Source organism: Xyrauchen texanus, chromosome 5 (genome assembly GCF_025860055.1).
Source record: "Xyrauchen texanus isolate HMW12.3.18 chromosome 5, RBS_HiC_50CHRs, whole genome shotgun sequence".
NCBI lineage: Eukaryota > Metazoa > Chordata > Actinopteri > Cypriniformes > Catostomidae > Xyrauchen > Xyrauchen texanus.
The window spans coordinates 12413451-12433112 of record NC_068280.1 but is presented as its reverse complement, the minus strand read 5'-3'; the positions used below and the strand labels follow the sequence as shown (position 1 = coordinate 12433112).

Genomic DNA, 19662 nt, shown 5'->3' with positions numbered 1-19662 from the left:
TGTTCACAAATAAGCACATTTCTTGGCTGTCTGTGATTTATTTGTAAAATAGTTTAAAACAGTTGAATGAAAATGGTTCCATTATTCATCATACTCATAAATAGACACATAGGCACTTTTGCACAAATATAACAGATGATGAGTTCTGGTACATTACATAATCACACACACACACTAATATATATAAATATACACACACACACACACACACACACACACACACACACTAGGGCTGCAACTATCGATTATTTTGATAACCGATTATTGGACTATTCTGCGATTATTGCAACGGTTAATCATTAGCGCTTAACTGATTATTCAGCTTGTGCCCCACCTTAAATGCTTGTATTAAACATGCTTACTAACAATAAAGAGGGCAAAATCATCTTTTAAAAATACCTCTAAATGACATTCACTAAATTAAAGGGGAAAAAAATGCTTTTTATTAAGTTTAATTCAGTAAAGAAATTCACTGCAAAAAAATCCTTGTTATCAAGTTTTTTCTCTTGTTTTCCATTTAAAATTGTCTAAAAATCCTTAAAACAAGATACATTTACTTGAGAAGCAACATATAAGATATTTAGACTTGCATCTTAAATATACAGTAAGTGTATTTTTTACTTGGTTATACTTCTGCGAGTGCAGTAAAGACAAAATATACTTATAATCAAGATCTATTCTCTAAAAGCAAGTATAAATATCTTATATGCTGCTTCTCAGGTGAATGCATCTTTTTTTTTTTTTTTATTCACTTCAATCTATCTTTAACTCTAAAAAAAAACAACAACCTCTCTCTTATTAATAAAGCTGCGTATTGCCAATTTTATTCACAATAAGAAATGCACAGTGACATATATTATGATTCAATAAGTCACGAGCCATCTTGTTATAATCTAGCTGCATTAAGCGCGCATGCTCGATGGACAAGAGTCCCCGTGACAGAGTTTGTGTCAGCCGGGTGCAGTTACAATCTCTCCCACTTAAGATCTGGACATTTGCGCAACTCATAGAAGAGGCGCTGACCACACAGAAAAATGCCAGTTTCGGAGTTTGTAGATATTTACATGATCTGCTTCCGTATTAATTGAACTTTAATAAAGCTAGAACGCATTAAATGTAACTGCATTTAAGATGTAACACTGGGGTGTTTCCTTTATAGACACTCGACACGCAAGTACGAGAGAGCTTCTGTATTTACTAATTTGGTATTTTTGTATAATTCCCTCATACTTTGTGATTTACATCACCTTAAGCAGTTTGGAAAGTTTAGAGTGCATCTGGACTGTGATCCGTGTAATTCTTCCTCTCCTCAATCAGGCACGAGCTACAGTGCTGCTCTCACGCATCCTCAGAGTTTAATATGTTCCCATGTTATGTTAAATGTGATCAAACGATTATTAGACAACTAAAATTGATATCGACAAATTTTTATTGTCAATGTTGTTGATAATGTCGACTAATCGTTTCAGCCCTAACAAACACACACACACACACACACACACACACACGCACGCACGCACGCACACACACACACACACACGCACACATCTGACTCTCATTGTAACTACAACAAATGTAACACCTCAAGGCCAATTTTACAGCTCTATCTTCTTCCTCTTTTTCAATCATTCAGGGAGTTCTTATCTCAAACTGCTGCTGCTTGGCTGAGCCCCAGTCATGCCGGGGTGATCAGGACTATGGCGATTCTGACAACAGAAAGAGAAAACACAACACAATCAATATTTAAAACATTGCATTGCACTATCAATTACAATTTAATAACAAATGTATTAAAAACTAGAATTTTTATGTAAAATAATTAATAACAAGTAGTCTGCATCGCCATTTAAATTATATAATAACTCTTGTAATTAACCTTCTTCTTCTTCTTATCTTTCTTCTTTTTCTTTCTGTCCGGGTCATCATCCTTCTTTTTCTTCTTCTTCTTATGGTCTGAATCTGATGGTGTTTCTGTAGTAGAGAAGCATGAGATTGTGAGTTAATATGTAAGATAGCACCTTTTGTCCCTTTGTGTAATTGTGGGTGTGTCTGTCACCTGGTGGTAAGGGATCCTGTGGCCGATGGTGTTTATGTTTGTGTTTATTCTTCTTCTTCGGTGGTTGAATGTGCATCAGTCTGTATTGCTCTGGCAACTATGGTAAGACAGAGAAAGAAGCGTGTAAAACATAAACAAAAAAACAAAGTCCAAATATCCACATTGAAAATCAGGAATTAAACATTCCATTTCAGCCTGGACATTAAACAGGACACTTGAGGATTTTGAAAAAACAAAGAAAAGTTATTACATACGGTAAATACAAAATATTTAAAGGAATAGTTCTCCCAAAAATGTTAAGTCTCTCGTCATTTACTCAACCTCATGCCATCCCAGATGTGTATGACTTTCTTTCATTTACTGAACACAATTAATTTTTAATAGATTTTTAGAAGAATATCTCAGCTCTCTAGGTGCACACAATGCAAGTGAATGGTGACCAAAACTTTGAAGCTTCAAAAAGTACCATAAAAGTAATCCAGGGGTTTTATCTATGTCTTTTGAAGTGAGAATAATATGTAACTTATTTTTCACTATACATCTTGTCATTGCAGTCTTTAGGCACGATCATGATTTCAAGCTTGATTACACTTCCAAGTGCTTGATGCATGAGCAGAGCACAATATGGAACTATAGGAAGAGAATTTGAGCTAGAAATCATGATCACCAAGAAGACTGCTGACTTTTAGTGAAAACAAGTGTTACATATTGGTCTGTTCTCACCCACAACTGACTGAATTGCTTCAGAAGTCATTGATTAAACCACTGGAGTCATTTGGATTACTTTTACGTTGCCTTTAACGGCTTTTTGAAGCTTTAAAGTTCTGGTCACCATTCACTTGCATTGTATGAACCTACAGAGCTGAGATATTCTTCTAAAAATCTTAATTCATGTTCAGAAGAAGAAAGAAAGTCATACACATCTGGGATGGCATGAGGGTGAGTAAATGATGAGAGAATTTTCATTCTTGGTTGAACCATCCATTTAAGATTCTGCACTATTTCCAGGTCACTAATAAAATTTAAGCACATTTGTAACACTGACCATGTCCTTAATAGGTCAAGAAATCCGAGCAAGAAATCTTTGCTTCAAGAAATTCTGAAATCAACTTTTCTCTTAAACTGTTATGATGGTAACATCATTTGTAATGAGAAACAAAAAATTATTAAATCAGAAAAATGACTTCTGAACCCAACTATAGGATTAAATGTTTTTTTGATTTATTTGACTTGCCACCAACACTGAGAAAGAAAGACATTCACAAACTTCAGAATACAGTCAAAGCAGAGGCAACATTAGTTACACAGCATCCCTAAATGCATAGTAGATTCTTGATATCTCTTTCATACATGCACACTTACAGGGCCGGTGTGTAGTCTGAACCCGGTGAGCATAGCTCCAGTGAGAGGACTGAAAGAGTTGTTGCACACTGGCGGCTTCTCAATGAGGGAGCGCAGAGAGCTGCTGTCCTGAATACCCGGAGTGTCTATCATACCTGAAACAGCAGGAGCACAGAGTGATGCAGAATTAATCAGAGCAAGTGAGCGGAGTGGAGCTATTTGTCGCTCCACTCAAATATTCGCTCATGTGTGATCGCTCAACTCCAACGCTCAAGTTCAAAAGTCATTGCTCCGCTCCTCACAAGCGCTCATGAGCGAAAGCGATGTTGGAGCAGAGCGGCATGAAATGAGACAAAATTAGGCATAATTTATTTGCCAACATTCTTGTTTATTTTTTTGCATCAGGTACAAAAAAAAAACCCTCTTCATATTGGCATACGACCTAATATTTCATGGCGCAAATAACAAACAATGCCTTGTTGTAGGCTACTTTAAAAAACAAATAGCCGTGATCGCTCTCTTCCCTATTTGGATGCGGTTATTTTATATGGGGACGTGGGGTAATGTAACAGCCTAATTACCAGAGCTTCTCATTGACTTGAATCCGGTGCTAATCATTCATGGCTGGGTTTCCAGATAACGTTGCAGCTTTTTCAATCGTCTTAAATGACATCGCTCGTTATTTTACAATGGAGTAAAGCCTGTTTCCCAAACCAGCACATAGATCGCTCTTTATAAAGTATAAGTGCTTCGTTACGGAAGCTGTCCAGTCCAAAGGTGCTGATCACTTTGTTAAATATGTCCAGAGTGGCTGTAAAGATAATAGCATCTTTTAGCTATCAAACGCTCTGTAAAAATAACTCCTGTTATTCTTATCCCATATGAATTGACATGTTGGTAAAATGCCAGTGAATCTGCACTTTCCAGCCTGTGAACCCTTTAACTCATTATTTCTAAAGTTGTGAAGTGGATGTTGGTCATTGAGAAGACACCAGAAAATGAGAAAATGAAAGACGCGCTTCAAAATGTAATCTAATGCTGGTTGTTGCGTTTAGACTAATGCATGATTAAGCAAAAATTGTGTTGAGCCCCATGTTTCGCAACATATTTTCTGGAGGGACAAATAAAATTACATAATGTGAAAAGATTGTCTATATTTTTAATTCAAGAGTGCACTAGGATTGCAGTAGGATTACTGGCTTGCTAATGTAACCAGTCCTGTTGTATTTTGACAGATATTCAAGTCTATTTCATCTAATAATCCCACATACATATGAACATGTTTAATACTTCATAATTAATCAGCACAGCTAAATAGCATACATTTTCTGATGGGTCAGTTACACGTGACAGCAGTGTGTGAATGCAGTCGACACTCTCATCTCTGTGATTTATACAGACATAGCTTATCTCATGCGAATCGACAGTAAACCTTACAGACGTCCACGGTAGCCTAATAAAATTATTTTAATTTACAGACGAATGTCCGGGAAACTAATCTGTGTTTTGAACTGCCTCTGCACTCTCACCTCACTGTAGGCTATTGTTGGATTTTTTTAGAACTGCTCTAGAATCAACAATCAAATGCAAAAGTGTATGCATACGCACCAGGAAGCTCCGGAAGGAAGTTGCTGAGTTTCTCCTTGACCTTCTTTCCACAGAACTTGTTATAAGCATGTTCCAGGTTGTAGTGTGTGATGAGATTTGTGTGTCCAGTCAGCTCATTCTCCACTGGCAACATAAGACAAGATAGGGGTCATTCAAGCCAATCACTGGACTATGGCTCAAAATTTTGTTTTTGATGAGAAGCATAAATTATGCTCGAAGTCAAAAGATTAAATGCAATGGGTCAATATTTAAGGAGTAGTAAAAGTACAGGTCATAAAAATAACATTAGAAATGTAGAAATTGAAAAAAACTTTGTGTGTTTTTATTCCAAAGTTGGAGTGGCTATAACTTCAGAAAAATTAAATGTCTTAATATCCTTTTAGATTCTGGTTCAGATCAAACACTATTGGTATGTTCATACTTCAGGCCCCATATGCATAAATCTTAGATTTTACACATTTACAAACAGAGTTATATAATGGCAACTCAGTACATTTTGATTGATGGCATTTCATTTTTTGATTTTTATCATGATTTATGTCTATCTACAGAAAAGTGTTTAAAACAAAATCAATAAAAAGTTTCTGAAATTTGGATGAATTGAATCCACTATGAGAAAGGCTAAGCAGAGGTTGTACTTCCTTCACAAGCTGAGAAAATTCAACCTGCCAAAGGCACTGCTGATACAGTCTGTCCTCTACACTTCAGTAACTGTCTGGTTTGGTTCAGCTACAAAATCAGATAACAGAAGGCTACAAAGGACAGTTTGGACTGCTGAGAGGATTATTGGTTGCCCCTTGCCCTCCCTTCAAGAACGGTACACTTCCAGAGTGAGGAAAAAGGCTGGAAAAATCACTCTGCACCCCACTCACCCAGCCCAGTCTTATTGCGTATTTCTATATATACTTGTATTTTCTATTCAATTCTTATTTTTATTCTTTCTTATTATTATTATCTCGGTCTTGTTGTATTGTTTGTGCACTTGAAGCTTCTATCACCAAGTCAAATTCCTTGTATGTGTAAGAATGCTTAGCAATAAAACTCATTCTGATTCTGAATACCCCAGGGGGTCCATGAAGGTGGCAAGACCCCAAATTATCCCATTCACCTTATAAAGTTAAAAATGGTCACTAAAATTTCCATCACAATACATAATTACAACAAAAATGTGTTACTACTGCAAAACCGTTATAAATTAATAAGGGATCTCTTTTAACTCTTAATAAAACTTTCTGATTATATTCATATATTCTATGACAGTGGAGGCTAATAAAATATAACTAGAATTTTAGTTATAAATACGAATTTTCTTTGCATCAGCTTGCGTTTCCAGTCTCCCGCATACGGATGCTTTTAAATGGGATTGAATGGAGCGTGAAGTGTAGTGTGACTGCCCCTTAACTCCAACCAGTTGGAAAAGTCATAGCACACTATTTCAGAGCAGGCTGAACGTCTGTGCCAAATTTGGTGGATGTTGCTTGAAAGCTCTAAGAGGAGTAAGAGTTAAAAATTTGGTCTTTTAAAATAAAATAATAAATAAATAAAAACCTAACAACAAAGTTTGTAGTACATCAGTATGTTGGCTTCACCAAGGCAATATAATAACTGTGATAATTGTGGTATTATGACAAAACCATGCAATATTATTGCAAGGGTCTTACATTTTAACATAAATAAAAATTTGCTGATCATTGACATAGCCAAGTCTACATGAGTATTACAATATAGCAGGTAGTACCTGAAATACCACGAAATATGAACATGACAATCAATGTAGGAATATTGTATATGGTAGTACAATGGTATTACCATCATCTAATCCCATCTCTATACCATACATGGTACTTTCTATAAGGGACATAGTATATTATTAACACATACAATAACTTCCTAAATACTGACAATACTGACACTCACTGGGCAATTCTCGCAGCAGGTAGAAGGGCTCGTTCATCGCGGCGGGTTTTCTGAGCGGTGCTCCTTCATCCATCATCTGATGCGGGAAAGACATCGGGCCCATGCTTTGGGGGATCTGTGGTTTCCCGGACCCAAAGCCCAATGCAGACGGTCCCGCTGGACCTTGCGAATCAGGCTGACCATACAGCGAGGAGAAGATTTCTGTCATGTTGAAAACAACAACACGACTGAGTTAATTTTGTGTGGAAATGTGTATTGGTTTTAACATCGCTGAACGCCCCTGAACGATCTGTTGCTAACAATTACTTCCGGTTGTATGTATATTTACCGTAATGTATCAATTACGATTCCTACATTTTACGATTACATAAGGCGTCCTAAAATTGCACCATATAGTATAATGTAGCATAGTTATCATAAAACGAATTATATAAGATGATATTGATAAATAATGTATGTGTTAATGACGCATGTTAAAATCGTCGCGTAACGTCGATAGCTTACGGTAAAAAAGAAAGCGACGAACTTTCTATCCTCCCCCCCTTTATTAGAGATCGTTTATACATATAAACAACCTCCACGTTTTTACCATAAGTGAGAGCGTAATGGTCAACTAGCGTGTTACGCCAGTAAATTCCCGTTTGCGGATGCCATAAAAAGGAATGGGGAGAAACGTAAACTGACACCTACCTGTCGCAAAATCGTCAGCGTCTTTATAAACGAGCAATTTTATAGTAGTAAACACCACACATAGTTCATTCCAAAATTATTGTTTATTGTAAAACGTGTTGATGATTAGAAAAAAGGCTTTGAATTAATTAAATTATGAGCATCTTCTCCATAAACATCCATTATAAAAACAGCCTCGGTTCTCCAAGCATTGTCTAGCTTATCTTTTAAACTATAGAAATAGAAGGGCTCTACCATTATGTGACATCATGACCAATAAGCACTGTTGTTTCGCTAAAGTGACCAATCAATGCGCGTATTTAAAAGAGGCGGGGCTATTTTTTTCCTTCGTCCGCTGTGACCTCTGTTCCTTTAAACCGGTTAATTCATTGGCCGACAGTAATTTTTCCACATTGATAACGGTATTGATGCGACTTCTGGCGTCTCTGGCCACCACAACGGTCCTCTGGAGATAAAATGGCTATATTAACGCCTCTGTTCGCGTTTCTGTATCATTTGCCACAGGTGTACAAATGGCTACTAAAACCGTACTACATTGCCTCATTATTTATGTGTGGCGCGTTCTTGTTTATTCGCAAGACACCTGGGATATGTGAGCATCTCTCGACGCAACGGGAGGATGGGAATTCCTGCGATTTTGATTGGGTATGTATAAAACAACTCTGGGTGTTTAACATGTGCTGAAAGATTCAAAATAGAGCCACATTAATTTGCAGTAAAGGGATGGTGCAGTGGTATGCTCAGCAGACGACGGCTACAGAATTGGGAAGGGTCCGTCCGTCCGTCCATCCATCTGTCCATCTATCCATCTAATCTTATTTTGTTTGTTTTTCAGAGAGAGGTAGAGATCCTGATGTTCCTGAGTGCTATAGTCATGATGAAGAACAGAAGAGCGAGTAAGTGTTTATTCTATCACACTTTTCTATCTCTGTGCGCTTTGTCCCTGCATCTTTATTCTTAGACATTCAAAAGTACACAAATAATCCTCATTCCGTAGCGAATGTGATGTCAGTGGACGGAGGTTGTAAGGTTTTGTTTACACACTATATGTTTGGGGTACCTGTGTCTCTTTGTGTTCTCTGTGACGGTCATTTTATTGTTTGTTGTTCAATCAGTTTCCTTTGTCAGTCTGTTTCTGTTGCCCCCTCCTCTAGAAATGCAATTAAACCCACCCCCTTTGAGTATTTGTTATATCACAAACTGAAACAAAACTTTTTTTTGGCAACTTGTTTGAGAATGCGAATGTTAGACAGAATGTGATGTTTTTTTTTTGCACCTAATTAACCTTTTTCTCTTTTTTGCATTCCAGTTACTGTTGAGCAACACCTGGGGAACGTCATCCTCTTTTGTAAAGTGGCCAATGTGATTCTGTTCTTCAGACTGGACATACGTTTGGGGCTTCTCTACTTGACCCTGTGCATTGGTTAGTATTCTTGATCTTTCACCAGATGACCAAAGCCAATTTGGTTTTCCTTCATCCTCTAATCCAGGGGTTTTCAAACTTTTTAATTCCAAGGACCACCAAATATGATGATATCTTTGCAAGTGACCCCCTTGAGTAATAGGATTTTATATTGTTATTGTATAACAATACATAAAATATCTGAAATAAATTAATATCTGGAAAATATTTACTTCATATTTAGCTGACCACATATCTTTTTTTTTTCTCTACCCTCTATTAAAATAATGTTACATTTAACATTCAAATCTATTTGTAGTACATAGAAAACAGAATTAAATGGTAATAAGTAGGTAAATCCCCTGGCATCCTTTGAACACCCCCTGGGGGGCAATGCCGCCCCTGTTGTAGACTGTAGTAACCATAGTTTTGCTGGAAACCATGGTTTTACTCTAGTAATACTGTAGTAACTATGAAAAGTAAGTTAAGTAAAATGTTTTTATAGTTGAAACCACGGTTTTAATACAATATACTGTATCCATATAGTAACCATGATTTTACTATAGATGAACTATGGTAATTCTCGTGGTTACTATTGTTTTACTACAAATACCATGTTATTTGTAGTAAAACCATAACCACAGACTTATGATTTCCTTTATTATCTCTATGGTTTTAAAGGTGCTGTAAGCAATTTATTTTTTCATAGAAAGGTATGTAAAAAAATGTCTACACCCTGAAAGATATTCATTAAAAGATAAATATCCTGAGATATCTCACCGGTCTCTGTGGAAGCTCTAGACTCTGTAAACGGCAAACAAAAATGTGTCCTTGGTCCGCGGAAATGGACACTTCTGCATTTTTTTTGTATTGTACTTGCTGCGAATTGAGCCGTAATGCATTTTTATGCCATGTTGTTCATAACAGTTGTCAGCTGAGGGTGTATTTTGCAGCTGTTTTTTTAACAACCGTTTCTGCTCTCATTAAAGCTCATTTTGGTATCTTTGGAGTTCTGAGTTTTGGAAACAGCTAATCCAATGGCTCATTCTCATGGAAGTAGAATGGCTGAAATTGCTTAAAGCACCTTTAATATGAATATCATAAATATGGTTTAAATATGGTTGCTGTAGTAAAACTATGGTACATTTATTTAAAGGGAACACTAACTATTGCGAGTAATCCTAAAATGTATTGCAAGGGGACCCACTATTGTGAGGGAACGCACACCGTTGTGAGGAAATGCAAACTATTGCGAGGGAAGCTCAGACTTATTGCAAAGAATGAAAACTTATTGCGAGGGAATCAAAACTTGTTGCGAGGGAACCTAAATATTATTGCGAGGGAACCTAAAACTTGTTGCGAGGGAACCTAAATATTATTGCGAGGGTATCTAAAACTTGTTGCGAGGGAACAACTATTGCAAGGGGACCTAAAACTTATTGCGAGGGAATGAAAACTATTGCAAGGGAACCATATAACGTATTGCTAGGGAACGCAAACTATTGAGAGGGAACCTAAAACTTGTTGCGAGGGAACATCTATTGCAAGGAAACCTAAAACTTTTTGCAAAAGAACCCAAACTTGTTGCAAGATAACCAAAAAACTATTGCGAGGGAATCTAAAACTTGTTGCGAGGGAACAACTATTGCGAGGGAAGCTCAGTCTTATTGCGAAAGAATGAAAACTATTGCAAGGGAACCATAAAACGTATTGCTAGGGAACACAATCTATTGAGAGGGAACATAAAACTTGTTGCGAGGGAACTAAAACTATTGCGAGGGAACCTAAAACTTGTTGCGAGGGAACAACTTTTGCAAGGTGACCTAAAACTTATTGCGAGGAAATGAAAACTATTGCAAGGGAACTATAAAACGTATTGCTAGGGAATGCAAACTATTGAGATTAACTATTGAAAACTTGTTGCGAGGGAACCTAAAACGTATTGCCAGGGAATCTGAAACTTATTGCGAGGGAACAACTATTGCAAGGGGACCTAAAACTTATTGCGAGGGAACAACTATTGCAAGGGGACCTAAAACTTTTTGCGAGGGAATGCAAACTATTGCATTTTTAAATAATGATTAAAAAAATTACCGCCCTGTCTTTTAAGTGTTTGTTACAGATGTCCTCCTCCTTTTGGAGAAAAAAATATAATCTATACTAAACAATAAACAATAGATAAATAATGCATGATGGCAATTTTTATGCTTGTTAATATTGTCTTATAATTGAAACAGTTTTACTGATGACCTGCAAACCTCCCCTCTACATGGGCCCAGAGTACATCAAGTACTTCAATGATAAAACCATTGACGTGAGTATGATTTCAGATCATGGAGTTTCCCTTAGAAGCAAGCTTCAGTATGCCAATATGTAAAAAATAAATAAATTTAAAAATCTAGATGAGTTTTGCTGCTAAATCATGGCTTATCACTTACACAGCTTTTAGTAAGAGGAATCTAAAGTCCATAAATGTTTATTACCATTGTAGCTCAATAGTATTTATAAATTAGCCAGTTGGTGTACAAAAACAGGAAATCAACCCCCCAAATATTCAATTGAACTTTAACTTAATTATTAATTCTCTTCAGGCTAGTGATCATATGCGTATATTACCACACCTATATTTGCTTGCAAAAACTGTTTTTGGTTTACGCACTATATAAACTCGCTTCCCTTTTTGTGTTTAGGAAGAATTGGGAAAGGACCACCGAGTGACTTGGATTGTGGAGTTTTTTGCTAACTGGTCACCAGAGTGCCAGTCTTTCGCTTCAGTCTATGCCGATCTGTCCTTGAAGTAAGAAGTTCATGCTTGATACAAACATGAAAATTAAAATTCATGAATCATTCTTCATTCACTCAAATGTTGTTCCAAATCTCTCTATTTGTGGAATATAAAAGAAAATGTTATTACAGAATGTTAGCGATGTTCGAGGTCTGCACAATGAAACCCGTACCTGAGACCGACACTAGCGCCACCGAACGGACATTAACTTTTATGACTGGTTAGTTCTGGCATCCTCTAGTATAGAGATATTCTTAATTTCTCTCTTACTCAGGTACAACTGTGCAGGACTGAAATTTGGCAAAGTGGACATTGGCCGTTACAGCGAAGTGTCTAAGAAGTAAGTTGCTTAGGTTTTGGCACACGGGGCTAGTTCTAACACCTTACACCATTGTGACCATATGCTATTTTTGCCTTCAGGTATAAAGTGAGCACATCTCCTCTCTCAAAGCAGCTGCCTTCTCTGGTGCTCTTCCAGGGGGGGAAGGAGGTTATGAGGCGCCCTCAGGTGGACAAGAAGGGAAGGGCGGTGTCTTGGTCCTTCACAGAGGTGAGGCTAACTCGCATGCTGCATGCATATTACATGCACTGATAGTGATTAATTAAATACAGTATCTTTCATGAAAAAGAGCCCAGAAACGTGTATGTTTTGTTGAGTTTAACTGAAGCTTAATTATAGGCTTGTAATTTCACTTCTATTCAGCAGCTGACCATGAAACATTCTAAAAGAGATCCATTACATTTCCAGAGCCTTTTATTCTCTGAATGTTTTATTTACTGTATGGAGATGTTGTTGTTTTTTTTTTTTTTGTCCACATTAATCCAGATAAATCTGAAATTTCAAACGTTTTCCAAAAGTTGCTTGTCTACATAAAGGTGCGTACACACTGCCAGCGACTTTGTCGCTGCAGGTCGCCAGTGGCTGGCGGTGAAGTCGCTAATGGGCGTTCCCACTACTGGTTGCCTAGTAACGTTTGTAAATGACATTCACGGATGTCATTCCATTGCTGTTGACAGCGAATTGCTTTTCTTGCCACTAAAAACAAACATTTTTGAGGGAAAAGACTAAATATAAATGGAATAAGTACATAAAATGCTTTATATCAAAGATGAACGAGAGGCATGCTCTTTGCCATAGTTTTATCTGCGGTGAAAACGCAAATGCCGGTCTGTCTGGGTCCACAAAATCCCCGCGATCTCAGATACACCTTTCCACGCAGTATTTTTCTTAAAAATGTCCTTGTACGTGGGAAGAGACATATCATAGAGCACTGGAAAATTGCTAACAGCAAGAATTAGCCTTTCATCCATCTTTCCGTTACTGCAGGAGCTGAGAGAGCGTGAGAGAGAAGGATCACGTGAGCTCTCCCGTCTTCTCTCCTATTGGCTGTCGCTTCCGTAAGTCGCTCTTCATTTGAATAAAGTTGAACTTGTCTCAACTTTGTCACGTCGCTGGACATGCCCACATCTAGTCGCCAACGGTTGCGACAGCTCGTGTTGCCGGAAGTCGCTGTGCTCTCATTGAAAATGAATGGGATGGAGTCGCTGTCGCGCGCAGTGTGTACACACCTTAAGTGTCTGAAAACTCATGAATCCCCTTACTGTGCTTGCTGAAAGAAGCGTGACACGGTGTCATTTCCATGTATGTTCTGAAACGCAGTTGACCCTGTGTTTGCCACCGGACAGCAATTCAGAGTAAACTTCCCATCGCCCTTAAAGGAATGCAATGTGAATGTTGTACAAAGTAACATTTATCGTTAACAACGCTGGAATGGTCCACCATCTTGATTGTTTTAGGTTGAATGGATCACATGACTACATCACATGACAACAAATACATTATAGTTTTCATATATCTCCGTCCACACTACAACACGAAGACGGCATTTAAAAATGTTTCCACTTGGGAAAGTGTTTTCGAAAAGCTCAAACTTTGCTGTCAAAAACACCGTCTCTGAGTGGATGAAGGGCCAAAATGTAGTGAAATGCGTTTTTAAAGAAAGTATTTGTGTGGACGTGGCCTTATTAGTGGTACTTGCCAAACCCCTAACTCTAAATTCAGTGTGTGCATCCTGCACCTTTGTGTGACTTGGTGTATATTAAAAATAGCTTGGGTCACGTGGTTTGTTGAAGAATGGTGTGACTTGAGATTTCACCTGGCAGACAATAAAATGGGCAAACAATTCCTCATGACTTTCATTGAAAGAGGGACCAGTAAGCAACCACCCACAACCCCATTCACATATTCTGTATATAATGCTAAAATGTAGACTTGCTACTAAAAAATCTGGGAAAATATGCTTCCGTCATTTATCAAAACCATAGAATTAAATCATACAGCAAGTCAGCACACACCATGTTTATCTTGTCGATTCCTAGGAAAACATAATCCGAGAGTTTAACCTCAATGAGCTGTATCAGAAGTCTAAGAAGCTCGGTAAGACCAAAGGAGAGAAGAATGAGAGGCCCAGTGAATCGCCGTTTGCTCCTGTGCCTGAAGAGGAGGAATCCGAGGCCGAGACCATCAACGCAGTGGACACCGAAAGCAAGAAGGACAAATAGACTCTGCATGCTGCTGAAGAGCACTGGGACAGAACTCTATTTTGATCATGTTCAAAATACAGAGAGAAAGTTTGATGTTCCAGTTGAAGAAACAGAATGATTGTGACTTTTTTTTTTTTTATTTAACATACTGTATAGAACTTAATTTAATTGCAAAATCAGTCTAATAATATAGTAAATCTTACATGCATTAAAACAGCATATAATAACACTGGACAAAGTATACTTGTATGTCCGAACAACCATCATTTAGAAGTTAAACAGGGCACTGATGATTCGATCTGTCATCGGTGTTGCTATTTTAATCACTTTAAATATAATACGAAATTGGATACCTCCTACCTATAATTGTGAAGTAATCTTTTAGTAAGGGGTTATTTTGTGTTGCAAATGCATCACTACTGGGGAACAAACTTTTAACTAATTCCTTTCCTACTGTACTTTTAATTAATTATTTACTCCTAGTTGTTTTCATTTTCTGTTTGTCTTCTAATTTTGCATTTTGTATTATGGTACTGGTTTCAGTGATACAAAAAGGCACAGTCTTTCAGTGTATGCCAACAATTTATGTTGAGAAAAGCTTTCGCAGTATACAAGTTATTGATATTGACACTGCCTTATGTTTCAAAACTACAAAAATGTATCTGTTTTTTTACATCTTACTTTAAGACTTAGTTTCACATTTCTTTTCAGACTGAATACTGCTGTAAAAGTCTTAAATATTTGTTTTGTATATTCAGTGTTTCACTTAAATTTCCTTTGTGCTGAATGATTAATACCTTTTTTGACATTTCATGTTCATTTGAAACTGACAGGCACAGAAGAATGCTGCAGGCAGTCTTAAAATGTGAAACTTTTTGATCGATTGCTGTCGCTGTTGGAAGCTATTATTGTCAGTGTGTATTAAATGTCAAATTAGAATCTTGACACTAATTTCCCAACAAAACAAAAAAGAGCAATATTGTTTTTGTGACCTGTTAAGTAAACAAGTCTTGATTTTCCTTAATCTTTTTTTTTTATTAAATGGTTATGCTTGTAAGATGACCAAGTGCTTTGAATGGTTGGGGAGGGATTTTTTTTTTTGCCTTTTCAATACAACATTGAGTGCAATTGCATGATTTTCACTGATTATGATTAATAAGCCAACAAATTGTGTGGTAATGTAAACGGCTTTCCTTTATTGGAGTAGTAAGATGATAAACAGTTAAAACCTTTAAGCTCGGATAGGCTACCAGTAGGCCTGCCAAAATAGTTACCTTTGTATAGTTTATAAGCTGTACTTTACAATGAATGTTGGCAGTATGACCAAAACTATATACAGTATAACAAGTGCTTTGAAATTTGTAGACAAATAAGTGTTTTGTTTTGATAATTTATTAATAATTTTGCACTGCACATGCTATTGTAATCTGTAAAAACATCAAACTGATCAAATAGGCACGTGCCATCTGTCATTGGAAAGCTCTCAAAGAGTAGAATACAACCAGCTTTGTTTTACTCCGAGACAAAAATATAGCGAGTAATAGCAATAGTCTTTGACATACATTACATGTTACATGTAAACTGGTGTTGCTTGTAAGCCAAGTTTTCACTTACAACTTAACGAAAAATAAACAGAACATAAAATATCACATCCCATTACTTAGGATTATCTTTCAAATGAGCAAACCACAATGTATTTGGATGCATAGATCATTAAATGATGCACACGAAGAACAATATGCACAGCACAAAATGTGCTATCTTGCTAAAAACATGTTAGCATTCCTGGATCAGATGACATCATCGGAAATCATGTAGTACGTTGTCCAGCATCATGGATCACTAAACCAATCATATTAGGATTCAGATCGCTGCAACCAGAGGTGGAAGTCATCCAAATATGGGCAGAGAAGATTGTTACATATGGCCACCAGTAGATGGCGGCAACTATATGACACACTCAATGACTCCTCAAATGACAGAATGGAACTGAAAGAGGTTGTTCCTTATGCCTGTATGCTTTGTAGAGGGAGCATAACTTTAGTCATTGTCTTTGCATGTGTAATTACTTACACATCCATATCTTCAGAAGCAATATAATTGGTGTGGGTGAGAAAGAGTTAAACATTTGTCAATTTTTGCTAGAAATTCTTCTCCCTGCCCAGTAGGGGGTGAATGCATGAAGAATGCAAATCACCAAAAACACAAGAATAACGTGAAAGTTAAAGTGGAGATCGACCGAGCAGACTAAAACATAGATCTGTTTCTCACCCAAACCTAACCAATCACTTCTAAAGACATTGATTTAACAACTGGATTCATTTAGATTACTTTTATGCTGACCTATGTGATTGTTGGGGCTTCAAAATATTGTCACCCATTCACTTGCATTGTGAGGACCTACAGAGCAGAGATATGTTTCTAAAAATCTTTTGTGTTCTGCTTAAGAAAGTCATACACATACAGGATTGCAAAGGGTAAGTAAATGAGAATTACAATTTTTGGGTGAACTATTCCTTTAGGAGCATGTCATTAAGGGTAAAGCAAATCAACATCACAATTGATTTAAAAAGAGTTTATTACCAATGCTCAACCACACAAACTCACGCATACATATATCCACAACCATGGTCACTCACACTGAACTATACAGTACACTTTATTTTCTTTCCCTCCTCTCAGTCCATTTTTTTAATCCTAAATATTCATATAATCTTTCTGAGAGGGTATTCATTGGCTTTTGAATCAGCCAGCTCTGATCTAAACATTGATCAACACCCCCGACAAGTTAGACAATGGTTGAAATTGTCAATTGTCAAGTCTTGCAAAATGTCACAATCTTTTTAAATGAAGTACAAATTAAGAGGCACAAAATCAATGTTTTGAAGAAACTCTGAAATATGTCCCACAGATCGAGCTCCACTTTCTCAAATGCATTTTAATGCTGAGTAACTGTCTTCACATGACTAGGATTTACTTGGTCTTATCAGTTTTCCAGCCTCCAATTCTTCATCCCCCCATCTGATTAGATAAAATTCCACAAAGAACAAATCATCAGCCTTTGTAGAATAAAAGAAAATATATTTTGATCTTATCAAGAACCATTTATAAAGTCATATAAAATAACATTTTTAACAAATAAAATGGTTCTTCCTTGATTTCCAAGGCTGTTGCTCTGAAAACAATCGAAAAGGCATTTGTTATTTAAATAATGCATTAGGCCATTTCTTTAAATTGACTATGGTTTTGCGTTTCTGGCACAGATTGGATAGACACAACATTGTCACATGCCAGTCACAGTGGTCTGAAATGGCTTCTGCATGCCACAGGTCCCTTGTGTAAAAATCAAATCCACTCTGTGAAAAACAGTGACACCACTTTTTTCTCTATACAGAACAATGTACACATTTATGCCGGATATAATTTTCTTTTGTGACGTACTGAAAAGTTTTGAAGGCAATCCAGTTCTTTTCCGTCACACTGATTATGTGTTACAACTCCATACCGGTGAGGAGTCTTATATAGATTTTGTATAGGACAGGCCATACTCCTCCTCCTCCTCCTCAATGTCACATCTAACCAAAACCTGCTGGTCAGCAATTGATTTCCTTTTGGAATAAAAATGAAAATAAAAACTTTAATTTTGAAGAGAAATCTTCTGTGGGCACCAATAAATGTCCAACACACTTGATTTTCTCTTCCAATATCAAGACTCTACTGTGTCCAAGAGGGCGAAAAAGTCCAAGGCTCACTTAAGACCGGTCAAAACAGCTGCTCATCTCTCACACTGATATCTCGTAAGTGGTCCCTCCGACACCAGTTACCTTCTTCACCCCACCTCCAGGCTTGTGGCCGGGGCTCTGAAAAGAGCTGGCACTGGAATAGGCCTGACCTGGGCGAGTGGACACGCTGACAGGATGTGTGGGGGATGTGGGGGTGGAAGATGGAGACTGAGGGAGAGATGATTTGGGCTGCCCGTTTGTCCTACTATACGACTTCATCTGAATTTCGTCCCTAAAACGTAGAGAGAATTGACATATTTAAAGAAAGTTTATTAGTGTAACTTTTATCTCTCATTTCAGAGTAATGGTATGAGAATTTTGATGAAGGTGACACATCCTTTAGCATGCAATGCAATAATTGATCCTAACTATATGTTAAATAAAAAATCTAAAACAAGAAAGGTAAAGCTGTCAAAATGAACATATTAACGCATGCAAATAATGTTTAACATGTTAATTTTTCTTTAATACGATTAACGCATTTACCAATTTGAAATTAAGTTCTGACATTTTATTAATCTCCACCCATTTGGCACCCAGAGTTCTGAACACTGGTTGGAATAGGGTGGAACTTTTGCAATGTGTCGGGGGTCATTACACTGATGTACACACCAGAAAAACAAAAGTGATTCAGTGCCAATGATCTAGTGAAGAAAGGACCTCTTAACCGGATCTTAACTTAACTCCAGGAACAAGGTTGGGAACCACTACCATAGACACTGCCAGCGCTAAAAGCAAAACCAGGCGATTTCTGCAAGCGCTTTTCATGTGGAGTTCAAAGTGGCATGAACCATGTAAATGTGGCTTCATGATTGCTGTAGCAAGTGGATAATCACAATTAATTTTGTGGTGGATGAAGGTTTAAGAGATGTATTGCCCATTGCAATGAAAACACAAACTACGGGGACTAGTTCCTTTAATTAGTCCACCTCCTAACACTTTGGGAAAACGTTTAATGGTATTGAATTTGTAAATTTTTATACTGTGGAATGACTTGTTTGGAAAATGTTAATAAAACATTATTTTATATACATTTTATTTTCTAAGGAGTTACTAAATTAATTTTGACAGGAAAAGTATATATATATATATATATATATATATGAGTAAAATTTGGTAAAGCGTAAAAAAGATTTTACATTCTTTAATAAAAATCCATTGATACAATAAAACTCTGTATATCTTTAACAACACATTGTCTTATGAACAACCAGTCAGTAAACGCACTGCATGATAGAAGTCTCATAAGCCTTAAAGAACCAATTTACATAAAGTGACAGTTTTTATTTTTTTTGAGTTCGACACAAAAGTCATTAGTTTTTAATTCACAAATTTTCTTGGGAATCCGACTGCATTGTTAATGCTGTACGTTTTTTTTATTTTGCCGAAAAATTGCTTGTTCAGGAACTGTTAATGGTATGGAAAGTCATTAAATTATACTGTTACGATATTTAAAAACAAAAATAGAGCCAGTTCTAAACAAGAACACATTCTCAGTTCCCAACACTACTTAAGAATTTAAATATGATAATCCTAC

General features: G+C 36.8%; 3 protein-coding genes across 5 annotated transcripts in view; 1 reads left to right on the top strand and 2 right to left on the bottom strand.

Annotated features, from left to right (window-relative positions):
* Nucleotides 1-18: 18 nt before the first annotated feature.
* med19b (mediator complex subunit 19b) lies at nt 19-7265 on the bottom strand. Of its 2 annotated transcripts, none has more exons than XM_052126977.1 (6): nt 6917-7265; nt 5006-5128; nt 3419-3552; nt 2057-2153; nt 1877-1971; nt 19-1706 (listed from the first exon to the last, which is right to left on the bottom strand). In XM_052126977.1, the coding sequence occupies exons 1-6, from the start codon at nt 7128-7130 to the stop codon at nt 1641-1643; spliced, it is 729 nt and encodes a 242-aa protein (XP_051982937.1). In that variant the 5' UTR covers nt 7131-7265; the 3' UTR covers nt 19-1640. The 2 variants fall into 2 exon arrangements, with proteins under 2 accessions (XP_051982937.1, XP_051982938.1); XM_052126978.1 differs by having other exon boundaries at nt 6923-7255.
* A 691-nt stretch (nt 7266-7956) lies between these two features.
* LOC127643788 (thioredoxin-related transmembrane protein 2-B-like) lies at nt 7957-17475 on the top strand. Its single transcript, XM_052126676.1, has 8 exons — nt 7957-8257; nt 8448-8508; nt 8922-9035; nt 11252-11328; nt 11705-11811; nt 12074-12139; nt 12220-12349; nt 14179-17475. The coding sequence occupies exons 1-8, from the start codon at nt 8069-8071 to the stop codon at nt 14359-14361; spliced, it is 927 nt and encodes a 308-aa protein (XP_051982636.1). The 5' UTR covers nt 7957-8068; the 3' UTR covers nt 14362-17475.
* The window catches only part of LOC127643787 (palmitoyltransferase ZDHHC5-A), a 45140-nt gene continuing 42381 nt past the window's right edge, over nt 16904-19662 (bottom strand). The window contains exon 12 of one of the 2 annotated variants that reach the window (XM_052126675.1): nt 16904-18357. In XM_052126675.1, the coding sequence (XP_051982635.1) occupies nt 18126-18357 (232 nt within the window). In that variant the 3' untranslated portion in view covers nt 16904-18125. The remainder of the gene's footprint in view (nt 18358-19662) is intronic. The other variant, XR_007970574.1, reaches the window with a different exon arrangement.

What these genes read in the sequence shown, in the direction of transcription:
- med19b (XM_052126977.1), bottom strand. Translation starts at nt 7,130, where the DNA reads ATGACAGAAATCTTCTCCTCGCTGTATGGTCAGCCTGATTCGCAAGGT. An exon ending in CTTCCTTCCGGAGCTTCCTG is followed by an intron (nt 3,553 to 5,005) that starts GTGCGTATGCAT and finishes CTGCTGTTTCAG; the next exon opens with GTATGATAGACACTCCGGGT. An exon ending in AAGATAAGAAGAAGAAGAAG is followed by an intron (nt 1,707 to 1,876) that starts GTTAATTACAAG and finishes TTCTGTTGTCAG; the next exon opens with AATCGCCATAGTCCTGATCA.
- LOC127643788 (XM_052126676.1), top strand. Translation starts at nt 8,069, where the DNA reads ATGGCTATATTAACGCCTCTGTTCGCGTTTCTGTATCATTTGCCACAG. An exon ending in GATGAAGAACAGAAGAGCGA is followed by an intron (nt 8,509 to 8,921) that starts GTAAGTGTTTAT and finishes TTTGCATTCCAG; the next exon opens with TTACTGTTGAGCAACACCTG. An exon ending in CTACTTGACCCTGTGCATTG is followed by an intron (nt 9,036 to 11,251) that starts GTTAGTATTCTT and finishes TAATTGAAACAG; the next exon opens with TTTTACTGATGACCTGCAAA.